Source organism: Budorcas taxicolor, chromosome 7, assembly GCF_023091745.1.
Source record: "Budorcas taxicolor isolate Tak-1 chromosome 7, Takin1.1, whole genome shotgun sequence".
Classification (NCBI taxonomy): domain Eukaryota; kingdom Metazoa; phylum Chordata; class Mammalia; order Artiodactyla; family Bovidae; genus Budorcas; species Budorcas taxicolor.
The window spans coordinates 30743383-30767324 of NC_068916.1; the positions used below are offsets into that span (position 1 = coordinate 30743383).

The 23942-nt window shown below is 41.7% G+C and overlaps 1 protein-coding gene across 1 annotated transcript in view; it reads right to left on the reverse strand.

The window, feature by feature from the left end:
- Positions 1-8447: 8447 nt before the first annotated feature.
- SNX24 (sorting nexin 24) overlaps positions 8448-23942 on the reverse strand; it is a 171382-nt gene continuing 155887 nt past the window's right edge. Inside the window, exons 4-7 of the mRNA XM_052643813.1 lie at positions 16574-16668; positions 14827-14859; positions 14242-14306; positions 8448-9974 (exon numbers count right to left, since the gene is read on the reverse strand). Of these exons, the coding sequence (XP_052499773.1) occupies positions 9907-9974; positions 14242-14306; positions 14827-14859; positions 16574-16668 (261 nt within the window). The 3' untranslated portion in view covers positions 8448-9906. The remainder of the gene's footprint in view (positions 9975-14241; positions 14307-14826; positions 14860-16573; positions 16669-23942) is intronic.

Genomic DNA, 23942 nt, shown 5'->3' on the forward strand with positions numbered 1-23942 from the left:
TGAAGTACCCAAGAACTTTTAAATCGCCTCCAAGCCTGTACAGGCTGCTCTCTCTGCCTGGAGAGCCTGTCCCATGCCTCCTGCTCCCCAACATATCCCTCTGGGTTCTCTCCTCTGATGAGCCTTCACTGGAGACTTCTTCACACCTTGTTCTAGCAGTTAACTTCCCGGACATCTCCTGTCTCCTCCTTGGACAGGAAGTTGCTCTTGGTCAAATATTAGACCACACTCCTCGTCTCCCCCCAGGCAGTGTTTCATGTATAATTGATGCTCAACAAGAATGATGAGAAATGGTAACCAAAAAGAATATGCCTATAATTATACTATTAAGAGGTATTTAAACTCTTTCAGAACTAGAAAGAGTTGAGCTTGTGGCAGAGCCAGGTTTGATCCCTGGGTTGGGAAGATCCCTTGGAGAAGGAAACGGCAACCCATTCCAATATTCTTGCCTGGAGAAGTCCATGGACAGAGGAGCCTGGTGGGCTATAGTCCATGGGATCTCAAAGAGGTGGATATGACTGAGCGACAAACACCCACCCACCCAGGACTAAGAAAGATTGTTCAATACTGGCATTTGTCTTTGGACTGCTTCTACTCTTTTTCAAAGGCTGTTATGTTAAAAAAAAAAAATTCTCTTTATTTTCTGAAGTAGAGGTCAGAAGGGCATGACAGAAGTAGATTGGCAAAAGTGACGTGGGTGTCAAGCAGTAAGGGGAGAGCCCCAGGTGGTGGCGAGCCTTCAGTGGCAGTGCCCGTGGTGGGTGGGAGCTGGCTTGGGTGACTTGGTTTGGTCATGAGCAAGCCAAGCTGCTGGCAGTCGATGAAGCCAAGTCCTCTGCTAAGCACTGCGGATTTGACCTGAGAAGCAATGAGAAACCACTCTTGAGTTGTAGGTACTATGCTGGGAAGTCATGGTGTCCACTTTGGAAACCTTTCACTTGAATCCTCGTTTGTTGGGCCGTTTATGTGGCTCTTTGAGAAAACTGCACAATCACACAACTCACCATGTGTAAACCTGATTAGGCAGCAACAGGAAGTCCTTTGTGGTCAAAGTCACTGCTCTCTGTGCTTGGCTTTGTTCCTGCTTTGGAGCATATTCCTGACCCTTGTGAACTGGGCATGAAGTTAGAGATAGGTCAGCAGCATAAATCTGTCACCACAATGAGGGAAATCTAGCTTAGTTTCCTTCTGCCGCTGAATCAATGTTGCATCTAGTTTAGCTTCCATGCTTGGGCAGACACTAACCGGCAAACCAGGAGCCACCAAGACCTGGCAGAGGATTTATCCAGGAACCTGGGGCTCCCTGGGGATAGGGGTCTTATGTTAGTGCAGGCTGTTACAACACAACATCATGGACCAGTGGGAGTTGCGGGGCTTATAAACAACACATGGCTATTTCTCACCATTTTGGAGACTGGGATCCAAGATACAGGCACCAGCAGATTTGGAGTCTGGCAAATGCCCTCTTGCTGGTTCCAAGACTGCCATCTTTTTGCTGTGTCCTCACATGGTAAAAGAGACAAGTGAATTCCCCACACTTGAGAACTGATCACCTTCTAAAGCCTCATTCCCAAATACCATCATACTGGGGACTAGGTTTCAACATATGCATTTGGGTGGGGGTGTTAGTCACTCAGTTGTGTCTTGACTCTTTGCAGCCCCATGGACTGTAGCTCATCAGGCTCCTCTGTCCATGGAATTCTCCAGGCAGGAATACTGGAGTAGATTGCCATGCCCTCTTCCAGGGGATCTTCCCAACCCAGGGACTGAACATTGCAGGCAGATTCTTTACCATCTGAGCCAGCAGGGAAGTCCTTGGGTGGGGTGGAGGACCCAAATGTTCAATCTATAGCAGGTCCCAACCTCCCATTCCAAGATCAATGAAAGGCACTATCGTCCAACCAATTATTCCAACCAACCCCCCCTTACCAACTTCTTTCTCACCTCCTGTTACCTTCCACATCCATGCCTATCAGCAAATTCATGGGTAGCTCTTTGATACATATTGAATATCCATCTCACCCTCTCCACAGCCACCCCCCTAAAATAGGCCACCTCTCATCCAAGTTATCCAAGTGGCCCCCTAACAGCTTCTCTGCTTCCGATCCTTCACCTGTCCAGTCAGTCCATTCTCCACAGGTGGCCAGAATGAGCTTTTAAGAATAAATCAGATCAAGTGTGATACATCATATACCTTATTCTAAATTACATACTGTTTGCTGATGCTTCCGAGTTGAAGGATTTGTAAAAATTCTTATTTTTAAAAATTTCAGAGCCTGATCAAGAAAAATAAATGGGTATAAAAACCCAAAACAAATAACTGTTTGTCAGTTATACCTCAATAAAGCTGAATAAAATAAAATATCCCTCCTGTGTAACCCCAGTCAGTTGTTTCCCATGGCACATAGGCTGTAAACCAAACTCCTCCACGTCGCAAGGAGGGCCCTGTGGGATCCAGCCCCAGCTCCTCAATATCTTTCTAACTCACCAGCTTTCCCTGGGAACCTTGACTGATACTCTCTCCTCATTTGGGCTTTGGAACCTGCTGATGTCTCTGCGACACCCCCTCTCCCCCCAGTTCTTGTCAGCTAATGCCTTTTAACATCCTTATGTCTCTACTTCAATGTCACTATCTCAGAGAAAGTTCCTGACCCGCCCAAAGCTAAATTAGATATCTTCCCTGCACATAAGTAAACCTCTTTATTTTTCCTTTATAGCATGTAACACACTTCACATTGACACATTGGGGGGGTTATTTATCCCTCTAATATCACATTATTCTACAAATTCCGTGAAGTCAAGGATTCAAGTTTACTCAGATTCACATTTAAAGATATCACAGATTTAGAACAACATCATGATGCCTTATGTGATGAAAAAAATTATGATACCAAGATATAAAAGCTCATGTAAAAGAAAATAGCTTCTAAGTGTAAGATATCTCTTTTACTACATTTAAAATACGTTTTGGTTTTGTTGAGCTGCTAATGGGCTGGTGTCTTAAAGGTGTAATCAGCCTTTTGTAGTGGCCATCTGGCATTGTCTTGATTTTGTGCCTGCTCCTCCTAGAAGTATTGCGTTTTCTTCAGTTAAAAAAAAAAGTTCAAGCATTGAAAAAAATATGCAGTATGAAGCGTTGTGGCTCTCAAACTTTAGTGCACATCAGAATCACCTGGAAGTCCTGTTAGATTTCTGGGTCCCACTCACCAAGGGTCCAGGGAAGGGCCTGAGAATGTGTACTTCCAACGAGTTCTTAGGTGATGCTGATGCTGCTGATCGAAGGTCTGAACTTTGAAAACCACTGCCCTGAGATGTCACAAAACCATGGTTTTTAATCACTGAATTAGCTTAGTAATGCATTTGTAAAGGATAGACTTTTAAGAAATCATTTAAGCCATTGGAACTTGTATCAAATTGGTGAGCAAAGTGTAGAAAAACAGAGTTTTAGAACAAACAGGAGGTAATGAATATTTATGCAAATGATTCTGGGAAAATGTTAGCAAATCCTGACTGCAAGGTCAAGGTCATTTACATACGCCACAAACATTTCTGAAGGCCCTGCCATGACGCACGCATAGCCAGCTCTGAGCTGGGTGATGGGATGGGAACACAGGCTGCTGGCCACCTACTCCTTCAACAGTGGCTCTGGGATCTACCCATCTCTGCACTGAGAAACAGGGTAAACAAGTCAGATGCTGCCCCTGCCCTCATGCAGCTCTCCCCAGCTTCCCTGGGGAGAAAGACATTCAACAAATTAACAGATGAAGATGGTACCAGGGTGCTGTGAGAGAAGAAGGGGGCAAAGTCAGTGTTGGGGTGCTACATAAGATCTAAGCTGAGACCTCATAGGTGAGAGTGGGCCAGGCTTCTGTTGAGAGAAGTGTTTCAGGGAGAGACTAGCAGGGTCAAAGGGCTTGAGCGAGAACCAAGGTTGGTGAGTCCTAGGAACAGAAAGGCTGTCACCTGTGAGCTAAGTACCAGGAAGAGGAGGGTGAGGAACTTGGAGAGGGTGGTAGGAGTTTCCATTTTAAGTGGGGATGGAAGCGACTGGATAATTTTGAGCAAGCGAGTGACGTGACCCAATGGACATGTCAAGAAGAGGGCTCTGGCTCTTGTGTGAAGGACAGGCTACAGTGAGAGTGGAAAGAGAGAGGCCCAAGAAGGTGCTGCAGCCAAGAGCACGGAGCACTCATTAAACCAAGAGCGCTCCCCCGGTTTAATCAAGGGAGATGGAAAAGCACAGATTTATAATGTAGGGTAGAAATACGAGCAACTGTTACAGCACTTTTCTGACTTACGTATTCAAATGTGATTCCAAAATGCACAGTACAGTTTTTTAAAAAACAGTTCTAATGGGAAGCTGATGGGGGAGAGAGTGAGCCTGAATTTTGTGGATGATTAGTGCAAATCCTGATCCCTTTTATAACCTGGTGACCTTAGTCAAGCTATCGTGCCTTTCTAGCCTTCATTTTTTTTCACTGTAGAATGGAAAAATAAGAACACACACCTCAGGAAGATCCTGGAAGGCTTTTATGGGATAATCCATGGACAGAACTTACCCCAGATTAGTGCTTTATCGTGTTACTTACTAATCTCTCTGATCTTCAATTTCTTCTGTTATAAAAGCTTGTAAAAGCTTAAGTTATAATGAGATCAAGTATGAAAAGCCTTAGTATCACAACAGGTGACACCCAGAGGTGCTCAGTACATCAGAGCATCTAACGGAAGAGATGATCAGAGCTGGAGACACTGTTGACGGCACCATAGCTGATGTTCAAGTAAAAGAAGACTGAAAATGTCTCACATCTTGTAGGTCAGACTTGCAATTACACTCTGAGGATATAAAACAACATTTTTCTTTAGTCAATTACGTGTACTCCAAAGACAACATTTCAACGTGCCCTCCTCCCTCCCACACAAAAATAAACACCTCTTCACCCTCAGAATCCAGACGGTCACTCTGCATCTTCATGGACAGAAAACATAAATGTTGCAGAATTTTGTTTTGATTTACTGTCTGTTATTTTCCTGGGTTTCTGCTGCTGAATTTGAAATCTATCATTATCATCAAGGATGAACACTGGAACAAAGCTGAGATGAAAAATGATCATTTCAAAGCTGAGTTAGACTGGAGAAGATAGTTTTAATCACTGAACCTTATATCCAGTTCAGTTAAATGGAAAGATACTCCCTCATAAATGGCTAAAAATTCTGGAAAACAAGGATTATGTCTCTCTATTCTTTAGATAACTAACACCATGTTGTAATTTCATTTAAAGAATGGATGAATAAATGAATATATTCATTATATACTGTCAGCTGAGACCACTACCTAAACTTGTCTGTCATCCTCTCTGCTTCTTCAAAGAATCCTGCTATAGACTGAATGTTTGGGTCCACACCCACTCCCCCAAATTAATATGCTGAAATTAAATTCCCTAAGTGATGGTGTTTGGAGGTGGGGCCTTTGGGAGGTGATTAGGGATTAGTGCCTTTGTGAAAGAGGCCCCAGAGAGATCCCTGGTAAATTCCCCAGCACGTAAGCACACAGGGAAAACAGAGCCCCTTACTAGATACCACATGTGCTCTGATCTTGTACTTCCCAGAGTTCAGAACTGAGAGAAATAAATATGTGTTGTTTATTAGCCATCCAGTCTGTGCTATTTCTGTTACTGCAGCCAGAATGAACAGAGATAAGCCCCTCCACCCCATGGCTACATGCAATACTAGGAGAGTTAAATCTTCATTTGTTTCATAGTAGATTCTGCAGGAGGTAGGGGAGTCAATAATCACCAAAGAAGGGGGGTTCATAAACCATCTCACACTCTCAAAGCGTCAAACAGTGATTCCTAACCTAAGTATGTGTCAGAATGAACTGGGAAGTTTCCCTAAGTACCCATGGACAGACACTCACCCACCACCTCCCTGATTTACTGATTCAGTTTTAGGTGATTCTGATGCACATCTCTGGTTCAGAATTATTGTTTTTAGAATCTCATAGGTTACCAGGGATATGAGAACAGCACCCTTGATAAATATCACTAATTGGTTGCCACACCCTTACTCACTGAGTCTATTCTAAAAGAACTGTTGGTAAAATACATGACATAAAATTTACCATTTTAATCATTATTTATTTTTTTAGTGGCATTAAGTGCATTCACACCACTGTGCAACAACCATTATCCCCATCCATCTTCAGAACTTTACCTTCCCCAAATGAAACCCACTAACTCCCCATCTCTCCCCACCCCCAGCCCCTGGCAACCACCACTCTATTTTCTGTTTCTAGAAGTTTGATTATTCTAGGTACCTCAAATAAGTGGAATCATACAGCAGTTGTCCTTTCGTGGCTGGCTGACTTCACTTAGGATAATGTCTTCAAGATTTATCCATGTTATAGCAGGTGTCAGAATTTCCTTCCTTTTTAAGGCAGAATAATCCACTGTATGTATAGACCACATTTTATCCATTCGTCCATCAGTGGACACTTGGGTTGCTCCCACCTTTTGGTTATTATGAAACTCATTTGTAACTTGGTTGTAGAAATAACTGTTCAAGTCCCTGCTTTCACTTTTTTCTTTGGTATATATCCAGAAGCGGAATTGCTAGATCATATCATAATTTTAATTTTTTAAAGAACTGCCATACTATTTTCCACAGTTTGCACCGTTTGACATTCCTACTAGCAACGTATAAGGGTTTCCAGGTCTCTGCATCCTTGCTGACACGTTATTTTCTGCTTGTTTTGGATAGTATCCACTCTGGTTGGTGAGTCAGAATCCTTACCTGAGCACTGTAGACAGCCATTATCAATTGACCAAGCTGACAATTTAGAAACAATTGTTGTTCTTAAACTGTGATCATAAGACTTATACACTTCTCAAAGTGAAGTGACTGAAGAATTTACCATGTGGTGATGGCCACAGTGCTGTTGGGATTGTATACACAGCCTGCTGTTTGAAATGGGGGAGAGGAGGAGAAGGAAGGACACCAAGAGAAAGGATATCAGGGCCGCCATATGCAAACTGGCCAGATGGCAGAAGTTAGGTCTGAGAAAGGCTCTGCGTGAAACAGCAATGGGCGGTGGGGGGGAACCAGTCTGAGACCAGCCCCAAGCAAAGCACCAAATCCAAGAACTAGGGGATGAGGGAGTGTGAGGGCTGTCTCTATATCCTGGCCCAAGTGGTAAGAGGGCTTCTTTTCCTTTTCTTTATTCTCTTTTCTTCCCCGTACTCTTTACTTCTTTACTGGCTATGAATCCATGATATAAAAAATCCATCTTACAAAAATGGAGAAACAGGAGAATATTATGTACACTAAATATACAGTATTTGCTTGCATGTGGATGAGAATTTCTGAAAGTACACACATAAACCAAGTACAGTGGTGTCTCTAGGAAGGAAACTGGGAGTTGAGGAGAGAGGATGGGAGAAGATTTTTCTTTTTATCTATCTTTTTATGTGTTTTTATTAAAATTTTGACTGTGGAAATACATTCCATCCTCTTTCCAACGTGCATTTCTGAGCTGCTGAGACCAGGAAGTTCCAACTCCTTCCCAGACTCCCTTGAAGTTGGGGATCAAGAAGGTTCTGCCAACTGCATGTGCTTTCATGCACAACAGACAGGATGGAACTGGGTGAATGTCATCATCCTGCTGCTCTGTGCTGTGGCTGCTGACAAGCAAGGCCATGCGTGTTGAGAGGCAACCGTGGTGTAGGTGGTGACAGCTGGACACTTGTTCTCGTGCCCAGTCACCGGCTTCCTGGGTGCTGCCAGGAGGCAGTTATGGTGGTAACAGATACCTCCTGAATCTATGTGCTGATCCCTGGATCACAACTACATGTGCTGTTTTTGACCTCAAGACCTTCCATAGTAGCCTCTCTGCTCCCTGAATTCCTTAAGACAGAGGTTGTAGCTTCCCTGGACGGAGGGTACTGGAAATTGCTGGGGCATTCTGCAAATTGTGCCTAGAGGCCCACAGGAGGTCATTCCCTGCATCCTTCTATAAGATTCTGTAAGCACTGTTTCTTATGATTCCATTCTGCTTAAAACACCTACTGTAGTTATGGTTTCTATTTCCTGTAATGGAACTGAAATGAAATATGAAATGACATAGTAAACATTTAAATTAAATTAAAAATGAAAGTCATCACTAAAAAAGATTTTAATTCTCACAAAAGATTCCTTCAGAAGTGTGTCACCAATGATGGTTGATCTTTTTTTTTTTTTTTTAATTCTTACTATCTTGGCAAATAATTTAATGCATATCTACTGGCTTAATAGGTGAGGTAATTTAACTTCTACCTTGTTGGATTAGAAATAAATGTTTATGTGAATATGAGAGAAGTGTGTGTGTGTGCATGTGTGAAAAAAGAAAAGACACAGCTTGTGTCTCCATTATAAGATCCTAGCAGTAGAAGACAGATTCAAATACTTTGGGTTCTTCCTTTTTATTTAACTCAAAATAGCTAATAACAAAAACATTTAAAAAACATCTCCAACACTTGACTCTTCGGTCAGTTTTGGTTGAGGACACTCAATTATTCAGTTCTTACTCTCTTTCCCATGTTGTCACACATCGAGCATAAATACAGCCTCAAGAATCTGCAGCAAGCTTTAACCCTGTATGTTTAGAGCTTAGTCAAACACCATGATTTACTTATTCGTTTTGAATTTAAATATTTTTCTCCTACACAGAAGCTTATTAAGCTAATAATCATAAATAGGCTAGCTCTTAATTAGTTTTCAAGGACATGCCAAATATAGCACACATATACCATCTGCATATACGATTTTATCCTTTATTAGACAAAATCTGAATGTAAGATGAACAGTGGAGGTGCATCATAAAACCATTTAATTTATATTAATACAAAATATGAGGTCAGTGAAAAGGAAATGATGAGCAATAAGGAAAATAACCATCAATCTGGCAACTATACCACCTATTCAATGAAGGGAGGCCCTTGAGTAAACCAAGACGAGTATTGTCAATCTGGAGTCCACTCAGTCACTGTCAGTTCACATTCATCTTTTATAGGGCAAGCATCTTGCAAGGGTAAGTATAATTCTAGTGTTTAAAGGCATGTGTTTCTTCTACAGAATAGTGCCTGAACAAACACTAACAACTTTAATTGGTCTTCAACAGTTATCTCTTCCAACACTGGAGGAAAAACTGGCTGTGGTGAATGGAGATTTCCAATATGGCACCATTCTAAAGGGCTTTCAAGGATAACCTTGAGACCCCCATTCTATCTTATGTGCTGACATTAGAAGCGAATCCCTGCATATGATGCAACTCCACTGTAATGCAAATTAAAATGCCATGATTTTTAAAATGCCCTAGTATGGTCAGTATAATTTCATGTCCAGTTTAGTTCCTTCCTCACATTTAGCACTATGTTTCTGTAATGCTCTCCTGGTGCCAGCATTTCAGAATGTTATCTATCACTGGCTGAGAAAAAAACCTCACGATGAAAAGATTAGTGTGTCATAGAATCTGAACCAAAAAAGCTACCAAAGCTGATCAGTCTCACAATGATTCAGGGTAAGATTTTCAATTAGCAAATGGTGTGAACGAAGTGGAGAGGAACTGTTTTGCTACACTTCGAGGACCCAGAGAGCTTCTTTAGTCTTCTTTTCCCGGGGTTTCTAAATTGGCAGCTACATTCTACTTCTTAAACACTTGGCCTTAAGCTCAGCACTGCCCCAGTTCGGTTTCTATTTTTAAAAGCACCATTCTAATGGAAATGTCCCTGCTCTGAATTAAGCTGGGACTGTGAATTTTACCACTAGCGAGAGAGAGCCGTTATGTCATAGAGTTTAGGTTAATTTGGTAGGTTATCGATTTCCTCGACTACGACTTCGAAACGTGCTTCAGCTTCTTCTAGCCATGGAGGATTTCTACCTGGGCTGTAGATGAGGGTAAAATATCCCATGGAGAACTCCTTCAATAACCACATTTGGAAAATCTGAAAAACAAAAGGAAAACTGCTTTTCTTATGCACATCAATGAAACATACGTGCATTTTGCTGAACACAACAAGGTAAGGCCTAGGCATAACTTAGGGGTGTGTATCATCCTACAGTTTGCCCTTGTTTCAGATGTGACATCAGACATGCTGCTTTGGCCTCAAGTCACTTGAGGGTACCCCTGTGAGTTGCAGGAATGTGCGGCCAGATTTGTAGCTTATTGATTTAAGGGATGTTCTAATGGTTAATGCTGCCAGGCCCCAGCTCTTTATCTGAATGTTTTCTCACAAGGAAGATAGATTACACTGGCAATTCAATTTCTAACAAAATCTCAATATACTTGAAGGAATTCTAAGATTTCTACTGGGAATACTTTGCGGCAGTTTTTCCATTGTGGTTTACAGCAGCGTTTAGCCCAAGGTGTCTTGAATCTGCTTGTTCTATTACGCTAGTTTCTAGAGAGCAGGAGGACGGGAGCCTGTCTTCCTAAAGTAAAAGGGCCAATCTCTGACAAAAGGCCCCCTTTGTCAAACTTGAAAAATCAGCTTCATTTTTATAGGAGACACAAAGGAAATTCAGAGGTGTAGTTTCTGTTGTATCACATTTTAGTTATCAGAGTAGGTAAGACATGAATGGATAAATTGAACAGGGAACCAGTCTATCACATCTATACATAATTATACCCAGGATTTACATAAATGTAGTTATTATATGAGGAAAGCAAGAGATCCCTAAGTATGTTCACTTATTAATTCAACCTGTACCGAGGACCCACTACATAAAACCACTTACAAGGGCATTGGACCTCATCAGGGGAACAGAGAGGCTCTTAGAGGAGAGAGCTTGGGAGAGGAAGCAGACCGGCTGTGAAGTCTGAGGCAGGTGGGTGCCCTGTGGAGGGTTCAGAGACATGCATGAAGGCTAGGGTAGCAATAGGAGTGGCCTCAGTGAGGGCAGGGGGAACATTCAAGCCTGCTAAGAAGGGACAGGAAATCTGGCTTTATCTGAAAAACAAGGAGAAGCTATGGAGGGCCGTTAAACAAAGTGAGACAGAAATTAATCGTTTTGAAAAGTTGTCTGTGGTTGACATTCAGACAGCAGTCAGGAGCAAGGTGGCGATGGATTTGATGGGACTAGTGAAGGATTTCACAACAGTACCTACTGAATAGGTCATTGTGAAAATCGGGGAATGCAACAAAGTGCTTGGACCTGAAATTGGCACAGGGCTTAGTTCAGTTCAGTTCAGTCGCTCAGTCGTGTCTGACTCTTTGCGACCCCATGAACCGCAGCACGCCAGGCCTCCCTGTCCATCACCAACTCGCAGAGTCTACCCAAACCTATGTCCATTGTGTCAGTGATGCCATCCAACCATCTGATCCTCTGTCCCAGCTATTATGACATACCAGACACTGCCTAATTACTGGGGATATAAGTAACAGTGCTTGCCTAAGCCACGGAACTTACATGTTAGTCAGGGAGATAAGTGAATAAACAAACAAAGTGTGTTTAAAAATATCTCTAATACACAAGCAATTAATTACTCCATGATTGCTTGAGTTACTCAGAAAACTGCCCTTGCCTTTGCTTCTCGCTGAGAGGTGATGAGAAGGAATGTGATTTAGGGTAGGTTTTGTTGTTATTTTTGTCGGTTTTCATTTATTTTTAGAAACATTTATTGTAAGCTTATAAAATAAAATAGTAAACAGGGTGGAGGGGCTCTTGGAGGTTACTCAAAAGGAGAATCAGCAAAGGCTCCCTGAAGTTGGACCTGAAAGAGGAGAAGGCCAACATTGTGTGAGAATGAGAAGAGGGTTCGAGAAAGAAGAAATGGCCAGCACCCTGAAGGGAGAGTTCACTACATCCGGGACCCAGGAAGAACTGCTGTGTGGCTGGATCAGTGTGTGAGGGCATCCCAGCAGAAACATGAGCCAGGGACAGCCCGTGGAGGGCTGTGTCAACCATGGCACAAGTCTGGGGCTCACAGAGAGGGTTCAGATGGAAAAATAATACTGTGACTCAGCTGTACACTCAAGGTCATCAAGGCCACAGCAAGGAGGAGATTGTTCCAAAGAAAGTAAAAGTAGAAGAACAGAGAGTTTAGGAGAGCCTTCAGGAGAGCTGCCAGAACCAGGAAGAAGAGCAGAAAGGTGGGAAAGCCAAGGGGAACTGGTGTTTGAAGACAGGGAATGTGGTCACCAGTGGCTTAAGTCGAGGGGTCAAGGAAGAGGAGGGCTGAGAAAGCCCACAGAGAGTAGTCACACAGCTGGCCCTGGGGATCTGGACAAGAGTTATTAGGAATTCCCCAGAAAAACCTAAACAAAGGCCCAAAATCACATGCTAAGGGAATAATGCTTTATTTTTAGCATTTTAGAAGAGGACAGTGCTTAACTGCCAAAATTTTAAAGACAGACACTCCTCTGACTTTATGGGTCTCAGTGTCTGTGTGAAAGTATTTCCAGATTCTGTATCCTCTGGAAAAGTAACCTCAACATTTTGTTAAGAAGCCATACAACGTGAATATGGAACACAAGTAAAATTTATCTTTAAATGCTAAAGAACTGCAAGAATGCATCACTGGTATAATACCTCTAAGACAATAGGAATCTGATTTATGACATGGGTCTAGCCAAAGTTCCATGAAAGGAGATTTAGTGACTGGCTCTCTCACACCTGGTTCCATTCCTTATATCAAATTCATGATTTTCACTTACTCTCAAGCAGACATTCCCTTTCGGTGCAAGTGATTCCACTACATCAACATTCTACCAATGAGCCATACTTTTTCACTCTTTCCAGCTTCGGACTTTTGCCCCTGATACTCCTTCCCAGAAAGTTCTTCATGGTCAAGCCAAGTGCATAGCACATGCTACTTAACAACCTGGATGAATCGAGTTCAAAGACCACAAAATACCTTCCCTCTTCTAGAGAGCAAACTGGCTACTCTAGTCCGTGGTGATCATTCTACTCTCTACACTTTTCTAGGAATTTCAGTCAAAGGCACAAAATATCTGAGCAGAAACAATAGCTGGGGAGAGAGCTTGTGGAATCATTATTAAAAGCTAGAAAGACCACTTTATAAATCACTGCCCATGTACTCTAGACTAGGCTACATAGTGAATATTTGTTAAATGTAACATCTTGTTAACATAATATCAACCTAACACACCAGGCATATTTGATGCACATTAGAAGTAAATGCTAAAGAAAGGTAATTATTCCTCACTGAAAGAATTTTATAAGGAAAATACTATTACAAGACCATATGTGTATACTGTCTCATGACAAAAGGCAGCTTTCTTCTAGAATGGTTCTCCACAGAGTGGGGGTGTGTCTGAGCCAGGCTTCTTTAAATGGACAGCAAGTGGCTGACTCAAGCACAAGAGAACAGTCCCTTCTCTCTTGCTGGGGATAAGGTTTTATTGCCAGAATGTAGGAAAGGTGTCCACAGATAATCTATCTATTGCTATTTAGCTGCTATGCTATTTAGTTACTCACAGAAACAAAGGCTGCAAATCCACTATATGCAGAGAGCACAGAAGGAGAGATTAGGCAAAAAGAGATCCACCCTCTAGACCTGTGAAACCAGGCAAGTCAGGGACCTCCCTGAGATCCACTTTTCTCAAGATCCAATGATGATAACTGCCCTGCCAGTTTCCTAAGGTGGTTAAGGAAATTGAATGAGACAATGTCTGAGAATATACTCACAAAAAGTTGAATATCAGAACACTTTGAGAGGGACTCTGAATAATTTAAATTTCTTGACACAAAGAAAGGACTTGGGCTAAAATATGACATTACGCTTAAATTGATCCCTTATACTTAAACACACAATCTTTAAAAAGACATAGTTGACTGTCAAAGATGCTGTAATCTAAATGGAAATGGAGACACATGCAATGTATATACACAGCTTTGGGAAAAAAGCATTAAAAAAAAAAAAGGACCAGGGCCTTGGATTCAAACCCTAGCATCTGGATAAAAACTGGCATAATCCAAAATAACACCATCCCCCAAATTAATACCTTTACCCCCTTATCACTCTAATTCAAAACAGCCTGGAGAGAGAGAAAGAAAAATTACATTTCCTCCTGAAAGGCCTGCCCCAATTAAAATTCTGAATGTCTCTTACACCAAGAGCACTGGTTTATTGGCAGATTATTAAGCCCTGGACCAATGTCACTCTGTTAGACCTGTATTAAAAACGTGGTTTATGTGGTGCAGGGTCAGATCAGTAAAGAGCTGTTAGCAGATGACAGGTTTGATTACCGCTGGCTGCAGGCAAGACGTATGGATCCCTGAGGAACAGCAGCACCGGCTGGTGGGACAGTTTGCTGGAAAGGTCAAGAACAGGCATGTCAGCATCAGGGGACGACGGTAAACAGAAAACACTACAAACTAGCTTTGAGGGGATCAAACTGCTGTGCGGGGACATCTCAAGGTTTATGTATCTAACGGTGTGGGTGAATAATAGCAAGCAGAGCTGGAGGAACAAATCACCAGCAGTGCGCTCATCTTCCATTCATGTCTTTGTGGAATCGGAAGCAGATATACAATAAATCACTGATGCAAAGTGTTTTATTTTTTGAAATCTTATAGTACGACTATTGATGAAATAGTATTCTTATTTCATGTATGAAACAATGCAGGGTTTTATTTATCCACCCTTAAATAGAACTGGCTACTTCTGTAACTCCCCATCAAAGATCTGTCATTTTTAAATGAATTTTCTACCGAAGATTTTAAAGAAAATCTTGACTTGAAACAATTAGATGATGGTAATGAAACATTTAACAAAACCACAGTCCTATTCTTGGTTTGTATAACTCCTGATTGACTGGTATTTGTTCTTACCTTGACTCTTCAGATTCTGTCTCATCAAAAGATCTAAATTTTTTTGAAAAGAAAAGAAAAAGACAATAAAAGCTGGGTCAGTGCTTATGCTAACAAGGGAAGATATAGCTAGTATTCTTAGAGCTCTAAATTGGCAGACATATTAAGAAAGAGACTGGTACTTTCACAGAGTCACAGAATGGCTGATGCCTCCTCCTAAGGAATCCTAAGATGGTAATATTCTTATATTTCAGTTTTCCTGAAGAAGACCACTCAAAAATCCTACAGTTTTGCTTTTGGACTTATATAATGGAGAAAAGACTTCTCTCACTTCATTCCTGCTATTTCTTAAAAATACATAACCACATATGAAGCCCAACTTCCCAGCAAACGCACCAAGTCGAAACAGGAGTACACCGGCCATGTAGGTGATTTGGTGAGTGGGGTATATGGTTCTTGTTCTGCGGTCACTGAAAAGTGGCTTTGAGTGAATGCTGCCAGTGAGGGAGCTATGACAGGTCTCAGTGGCTTCTCAACCAGCAGACCGCCAGGGTTTAACCTGCCGTTGGGTGTGGTTAGCTTAAACATCCTGTAGCTAGTGTGGGTCCTTCAGGCAGGTCTGGAGACAGCAAGAAAACGGATACAACACTTTCCCCAGCTTGGATCTGCAGAGAGTCTGTGGTGATGGAGTTCTGAATGAATAGATCTAATATGTCAGGGGTGTTGCTGATGGCCTTTGGAGGTCAGATTATCACAGGTACCCAGAGCTGAGTGAGAGGCTTGGTTCAGAGTTAACTCTTCAGAAGAACTCTCCTTGATTGCTGATGATATCAAATGTCTGGTTCCTTTGTAGAGAGAGATTAGGATACGCAGCTCTGCATTCAGAAGTTCTTGAGGGAGGCAGTGGGGAGGCAGGGAAAGAGTTTATGCCAGAGGCCTGGGCTCTGCCAGCTATAAGGCAGGAGATTTGGGAAAAGGCACTTTATTCCTGTGGCTCAGTTTGCTCAACTATAAAATGAAGGGAGTTGGGTAAAATCATTTTTAAGATCATTTACAGCTTTAAACTTACATGAATAAATGTGTTGAGGGGATATAGACTTTGCCCAAGTATCCACAAATCAACATGTGCTGTGCTTAGTTGCTCAGTTGTGTCCAACTCGTTGTGACCCCATGAAGTATAGTCCGCCAGGCTCCTGTCCATGGGGATTCTCCAGGCAAGAGTACTGGAGTGGGTTGCCATGCCCTCCTTCAGGGGATCTTCCCAACCCAAGGATTGAACCCAGGTCTCCCGCATTTCAGGCGGATTCTTTATCATCTGAGCCACCAGGGAAATCCAAAAATACAGGAGTGGGTAGCCTATCCCTTCTCCAGGGTATCTTCCCGACCCAAGAATTGAGCTACGGTCTCCTGTATTGCAGGCAGATTCTTTACCAGCTGAGCCACCAGGGAAGCCCACAAATAAACATATCAGTTCTTGAACAGGGTATTGAGAGCCATAATTTCCATCATGTAGCATCATTCCATGTAACAATAATTTAAAAAGTCAATTCTTCAAGTCTAACCCCAGTTAGTTGGTCTCTTAGCCTCAATATGGAGATGAGGACTCAAGAGCAATTCCTTTGACTACGAGTAGGGGGTGAGCAAGTGCTGTCCCAAGCCAGAACGGGTGTGCCCAGGCTGGCCCTTCCGGCATCATTAGGGTTATTTGGTAGGCCAATAAGTGTTTGCAAAGTAACTTAATGTCCAATAGGTAAACAACAACTCTTACCCACAACTCTCTGTCTTTGGTAGAGAGGGCAAATGTCGCACATTTAGGAAATCGAGAAACAGCTTGGGAAGTTCTTCATTTTCCAGAATGACAGCCTGTGAAAGTAGAAAACAATTAAGAAAGTGAAGTTTGCTAGACAATCAATCAAATAAACTATTCTGAAAAGTCATAACCATCCATCAAAGTTCTTACCAGCATTATTACTCAAAAGTGAAATGAGAGTGGTCCCTATTTCACCCACCAAGAATTCAGGCCAATACACATGATATTCAATGTCAGCAAATGCTCCCATTTTATCTATTCCTTCACTCAACCAGCATTTACAGAACATTTTCTATACTTTAGATGCTGACTAGGGGGCAAGACAGCTGGGTACCAGGTAGACACAGTTCCCTGCCTTCAAGGAGGTTCTAAATAAAGTACTTCAAAACCTGGGAACACCAACAATACTGTTAAGACAGTTTCATCAAGTTTTCTTTATTTAGTGATGAAACGGTTTGACTGTGTGTGTGTGTGTGTGTGTGTGTGTGTGTGTGTGTGTATCCTGACCACAACTGTTCAGGAAATGCTATACATGTTTTTTTAAACTAGAAGATTTAGTCAAGATCTTTTAGCTATTACCTATTTCAGCAACAGGATCAACTGACATTTATTGCCATTTGGACAGTTCCACTTAAAGGGTCAGTAACAATTTTACCACTAAGTGTAAATCAGTGTATATACTGAAAAAAAAAGTCTATAGAGTTCTTCCATTTAGGGAGCTCTGCTGAATAGCTGCCATAATGGCATAACTATGTCAGTTCTCAGATACCCAAATTATGCAATTTCCAGGAGGGATCGAATAAAGAACTGTAAGAGTGCATTTTCATATATACTTATTTTTGAAAGGGTCTGCCAGAGAAATGATTGCACCTCCCTCCCCCGCTTTTAACAAAGACCATGGGAAAAGCATCAAACATTGTGCAATAATTTCTAAATTAATATAACTATTTTAAGGGTCATTTTTTGTAACTTACCATGGCTTTTTTTTTTCACCCTAATCATACACTATTTAAAAAACAATGAGAATTGATGGTGAAATGTCACTCACACAGCTGATCAGGAATAGCTATGTAAGGTGATGCAAAAGGTATATAAAAAATGACAAAAGATCAAACTGCATGTATCTTGTGTATACATAATTCTACATAATGCATTGTTTCTAGTTATGATTTTTATCTGGAGCGGCCCCATTTCTCACCATGGTTTGGAATTCTGTTACCCAGGTCAGGACACATACGTGGAATGAGCTCGCACAGAGGTCACCAGTGCTAGCAGACAGATCTCTGCTTGACACTAGTGCTCAACTCTCCTGCTGCTCAGTTCCCGGAGAGTCATCAACTGAAGAACCAACCTCGTCTGGGGCTCTTACTATTCCTTACACAGCCCACTGTGTCGCTGAAGCTTAAGCAATGAAAAAGAGAGGGGAAAAAAAGGCATTGGGGGTAATATTTTATTCATTAAACAAATATTTACTGATCACCTATTATGTTAGGCACTGGAATATGACAATGAATATTACGTGTGCAGTGGAGTGTGGATTGGTATAGAAAATTGGTGATACACAAGTAAACACAAACACACATAACTTAATCTTGCCTTAGAATAAAGTGACACAGGGTCTGCATCTTCTGAATACGTTTGCATTCATCCATTTCCCCACCCGCTCATCCATTCATTCATCTTTCTCAAATGTTTACTCTTTTCTTGATTATAAAGTAGAAAAATGAAAAATTGACAAAATGGAGAGAAAAAAACCAGGTCTTTTATTCAGAGGCATACTTCTATTACTATTTCCATTAGTTTCCTTCAATTCTTTTGACCTTCATCTAAATTTTTATCTAACTGAGGACATTTTGGCGGGGGGGTACTCAGAAGGTCATTATTTCAGTGCCCAGAAATGAAAGATTTTAGGACTCATGATACATGTGCGGGTCTAAGGAATTTCTGCCATAATACAAGATGCAATGATTATCTACTTGTTTGTAGATATTTGTTTAAGAAGATGATATACTTATTTGAATAATAAAGCTTCATGTTGTAACAAACACAGAGCTGTTCACCCTGGCAATAGTTTTAATTATGTGAACAAGTGGTAGCTTTCAGATTAAAAAAAAACACACACACACACAACAGGGGAGTGGGTGACCGTTCTTATCTCCACCCCCACCTTTTAAAATAAATTAAATCAATAACAAGTGTGGGACACTTTTAATGACCTGAACTACTTAATTTCCAGGATCTTTAGACATGTCATCCATCACTGTAGTATGCAGGAAGACATCTCCTGAGTGTTCAGGGGGTTACTTTCATTTTATTAATGCAAGATTTAGGGAATTTTAACAAGGTGAATTGTTTATTTGCCTTGACAGATTGGCTTACAATGCACTGGGTACATCTACAGCATGATCATTAATGACAAAAGACAGGCAAAAAGCTGTTTACACTGCAACACCAAGACAGGAATTAATCCTGCTCACCCTCCCTGAACAGAGTACTCCAAATAGATGGTCACATTGTTTTAGGTCAGATATACTGGGGGAAAAAGAAGAGAGAAGACTTTAGAAATTTGTGAGCATTTTATTTAAACGTTCACTGTGCTGTGCTTAGTCACTCAGTTGAGTCTGACTCTTTGCGATCCCGTGGACTGTAGCCCACCAGGCTTCTCTGTCCATTGGATTCTCCAGGCAAGAATACTGGAGTGGGTTGCCATGCCCTCCTCCAGGGGATCTTCCCGACCCAGGGATCAAACCCAGGTCTCCCATATTGCAGGCAAATTCTTTACCATCTGAGTCACCAGGGAAGCTGAATAGCCTCAAATAATATTTTCCATAAAACAATGACCAATGTGGATTTCAGGATTTACAATTGTAAGAAAGCAGCACTGGGCAGTTAGTTAAGCATTCAGTTATGTGGAGGGAGTATTCTCTAACCTCTGCTAAGAAGTCTTATAAAATAATAGTTAAGTCCAGAGATAGACTAGAGTAGAACTAATTTAATAAAATACGTATAAGTGAAATGACTGTCATCAGTTAGTACAGAGATGTAAAAGAGCAGCTGAGCTCAACCAAATCTTTTGGCTCAGAAACACATGACCTCATTCCATGAGAGACCCATCAGTGAAGAAGGGCCTCATGACCTATTTCATTTAAATCTTCCTCAGTTTCTCAAAAAGCTGCTGCTCAAGAAGAATCACTCCTTCTTGATGTCGCATTCTGGGCCATTCCACATGCTTGGGACCCCAGTCTGGCCTAGATCACCAGAACAATTCACTAGGTAAGCTCTTACTAAAAATACATATTATATGAGAAAAACCACTCCGTCCTGATGCTAGAGCCTAGGCCATTCCACATGCTTGGGATCCCAGTCTGGTCTAAATCATCAGAACGGTTCACCAGATAAGCTCTTAATTAATATATATATATCCCATGGATGGAGGAGCTTGGTGGGCTACAACCCCATTCTTTGCATGGGGTTGCAAAGAATCGGACACAACTGAGCGACTTCACTTTCACTTTCTATTATATATATATATATAAATTACATTTTAAATATCAAGTCACATTTCCCTGTTGTTTTAGCTTGCTTATCTTTATTTTTGATTGATCTTCAATGGTTAGTCATTTTCATTCTTTATAGAGGTAAGTTGTGTAGCTGGAATACGTAGATTTAGACCAAGACCTTGGTTTGAGCATCTCCTCTGCCTACCCTAAAGGTCATTGTAAGGATTAGGTGATGTCTTCAAGAGTCTCTGGTATAATTAGCATTTGATAAATGTTAATTATGTTTTCTTTGAATTTTTTTTTGCTGTATCAATTCTCAACAATCTATTTGATTGGTTTTGGAGGTTTGGATTATTGTCTATTTACCAAAACTTCTTAGTCCTCTGTGATTCATGGATCCCCTTGAAAATGATGAAAGCTGAGAATCTTGCTTGCTGAAACATACTCACACATATGTAATTGTGCTGCCAGTGGCAGGGGGTCCAACAGCCCTCTGTCAGCCGTGCCAAGGATGCCTCCTCTCAGCTCGGGTGTGGAGCAGCCCTGCTGGGCAGTCTTCATTTGGCCTGGAGCCTGAAGCACTGCTGAGCCTGCGCTGCAGGCCAGCCCCCCGAAGGACACGCTAGCCTTCTTGTTTCAGTTTTCCACCTCTTTGTCAATTAGAACCCCGCTGGAGTGTGTGCCGCCTTGCTATTAGAATTCATGAGTGCTTTCAGCTCTAGGCTGTGGGTCTGGCCATGAGGCAACCCCGGTAAAGGACTTTTTTCTGAAAGACCAAAATCTATCGCTGTGCTGGATGTAGAAAGCAGTTCATATTTATGGCATCTACATCTTCTGTATGTAACTCTAGAATTCAACAAGCCATGGTGCTGAAGGTTTCCTAATTAGCCAAAAAGGAGGGAAAGTAAGATTTAAACTCTGTTTCTGCAGAGTATATGATAGTATGCCACACCTGTTATGAGAGGGGGAATTTGAATTGCTGGGCAGTACTGGGTCCCAGGCTGAGTGCTTTCTAACTGATTAATAACTCTGATGGTAGAGTCCTGACATCAAATGCAAATTGAGATGGTGAATTAGGTTAACTAACCATTTTGTTAGTTAATCTAACAAAGGCAGAATCGGAGAAGGCAATGGCAACCCACTCCAGTACTCTTGCCTGGAAAATCCCATGGATGGAGGAGCCTGGTAGGCTGTAGTCCATGGGGTCTTCAAGAGTCGGACACGACTCAGCGACTTCCCTTTCACTTTTCACTTTCATGCTTTGGAGAAGGCAACGGCAACCCACTCCAGTGTTCTTGCCTGGAGAATCCCAGGGACGGGGGAGCCTGGTGGGCAGCTGTCTATGGAGTCGCACAGAGTCGGACATGACTGAAGCGACTTAGCAGCAGTAGCAGCAGCAGTAACCATTTTGTTAAGGAGGGTGGCATGGTTTGGTAGCTAATTTATGCCGTAAAACATCAGAATACAAAATGAAAGTAACACATTGGAGAAAAAGTTAGAAATAATCCCATTAAATGGTACAGGTTAAAGTACCAAGTCAACTACTGTAAAAGGCAGAATGAAGTACCCAGATGCATGCTGGATAGTAGGTCATAAGCCCTGCTGGTTGCAAGTGGTGGGTCAGCAAGAAAGTGCTATTTCCACAAAGGTCTAAAATGAGATGAGCAGCCCTCTCACTTGAATGCAATACTATTTAAACCCCAAGGAAAGAGAAATAAAAAGAAACTCAGACAAGCTAGAGGCAAACAGTGAAAATGACGAAAAGATTCAGAATGGTTTCCATATGAAGAGGTTACCCACCAAGCATGGAAGGGGGTGGTGGAGGACCAAGGAGATAATATGGCCTTCAGGTTAACTAACCATTCTGTTAAGGAGGGTGGCAGTTTCCAAAGCTGCTGGAACAAGAAGAAACTACTGTCTAAACCAGCAGAGAAAGATCTATCTCTAGCTGAAACCTGGGCCATAAAACCAGGAGAGGCGGCGCATGTATGGGAAAAGTAGGCTCCTAAGAGCTTCTAAATAACTGGGTTCTGAATGTCTGTTGCCTGCTTTTTCATACACATGCAGACTGGAGATGCTACCAAATTAACTGAAAAACCACAGGAAAGAAAGTTTCATCCAATTTGCCACTAAGGAAGTACACAGATTAAAAACCAGGTTGTTATTAAGATGCACAAAGGATATGGGGCTAAATCAAAGAATTTTAACAAGTGTGTGATAGATCACGTAACAGACTTTGCTAAGACGATATTCAACTCTGATAAACATGAACACAGGCGATTGGGTGCACCTTGTAAAAAGCAAAAAATAATCATTCTTTACAACGATGTTACTCAGTCACAGAAGAATAAATGACCTTTCCTTATTATAGACCAAAATATCACTCTAAAAGAAGAATGGGGGGAAAAAGTCTCTATGAAAGTATTTACCCAAAAATTGCCTAAAGGGGGCAGAAAAACAATAGCATTGGTACCGGCATCCTCCACCAGCTAAGTGTTTACTCCAGGAGAAATCTCTCTTTTATTGAAAAGGTGCAATTATCATCATGTAACACAAATCACAAAATCCCGATTTTTCTACCTTATCAGCTTTATAAAATCGTGTTCCCAAAGGATAGCATTGATTAGCTGCACATGTTCTTTCTGTGACATCCCAAACACTTAATTGTCAGTTATCTTTTCTTCTTCAGTAAGTAAAATGCAGTCACAAAATTACAGAGGGACCCGTGCTGCCTTAACCTTCACTAGATGCCATCATGCAGTGGAAAACACTGGTAAAATATCACAGGATAACGCTGTCCGACAAGGGAGACGTATAAACACTGTAATGATTTCCCACGAGTTTCCATTTTAGAAAATTGTCACTAAGGCGAGCATAAACGGTGACATATCTCCACCGAGGACACGGTGAAATCGAACGCTGGCATTCTAGTTAGGTCCAAACCTAGCCAGCAGCCAATTATAACAGGAACAGAGAATCTTGTTGAAAACTTGGACAAGACCACTGTGCTAACCTTCCAAGATCACTGCAGAAAGCTGTATTGTTTTCACTGATTTGATCCTTTTATTCTCTTTTCAAAACATTAAAGAAAAAAAAAAAAACAACCCACCACATTCTTCCCATTGTCTATCAAGGTTTGTTATGAACTGGAAGGAACCTCTTGGTCACAAAAGTCAGGGTACTGAATTAAGTCGGGAGGTTTCCAAGAACTTTTAAAGCTCTTTTCCTACTCCATCTCGTTTGGTTTGAAATGTCTGATTGGGGTGACCAAGTTCGTGACAGTTTTTCCTCTCTTTACCAGGAAAGATACTGCGCACCATACTGACTTCAGAGGTGCAGCTGAGAACAGGGAGGGAGAAAAATCAATACCTTTTCACTGCAGTGAGTGGGCTTCAGTGTTCTGTCCTTTGGGAACCAAACCTACCATCTCAAAGAGGCTCTGCGGTCCTCAGTCCTCCATGTACCTCCTTGCTCACGATTTCACAAAATGAACCACAGGAAGGTTACTGAAGGAACATTATTTTTAAAAAGCCAGCCAGTAAACAGATCTAAGAAGGCTCATGATCACCTGAAAAATAAAAATCAGATGTGCTTTGGAGGAGCCCACTTCAGCACACATCCTTCTCTGTGTGCCACCCTTCCTAGGATGAGTCTGCTCTGGTTCTGGTGGAATTTGCACTATTCAGAGATTCAGACAGACATCTGCTATCATTTCACAGAGCTTTATAGACTATCTTACAAGAAATCTGAGGACCTGCATGAAAAGCTGAAGGCTTCTGACAAGGGCCTGTTTAAAATGGTAAAGAATCTGTGTAAGGAAACAATGT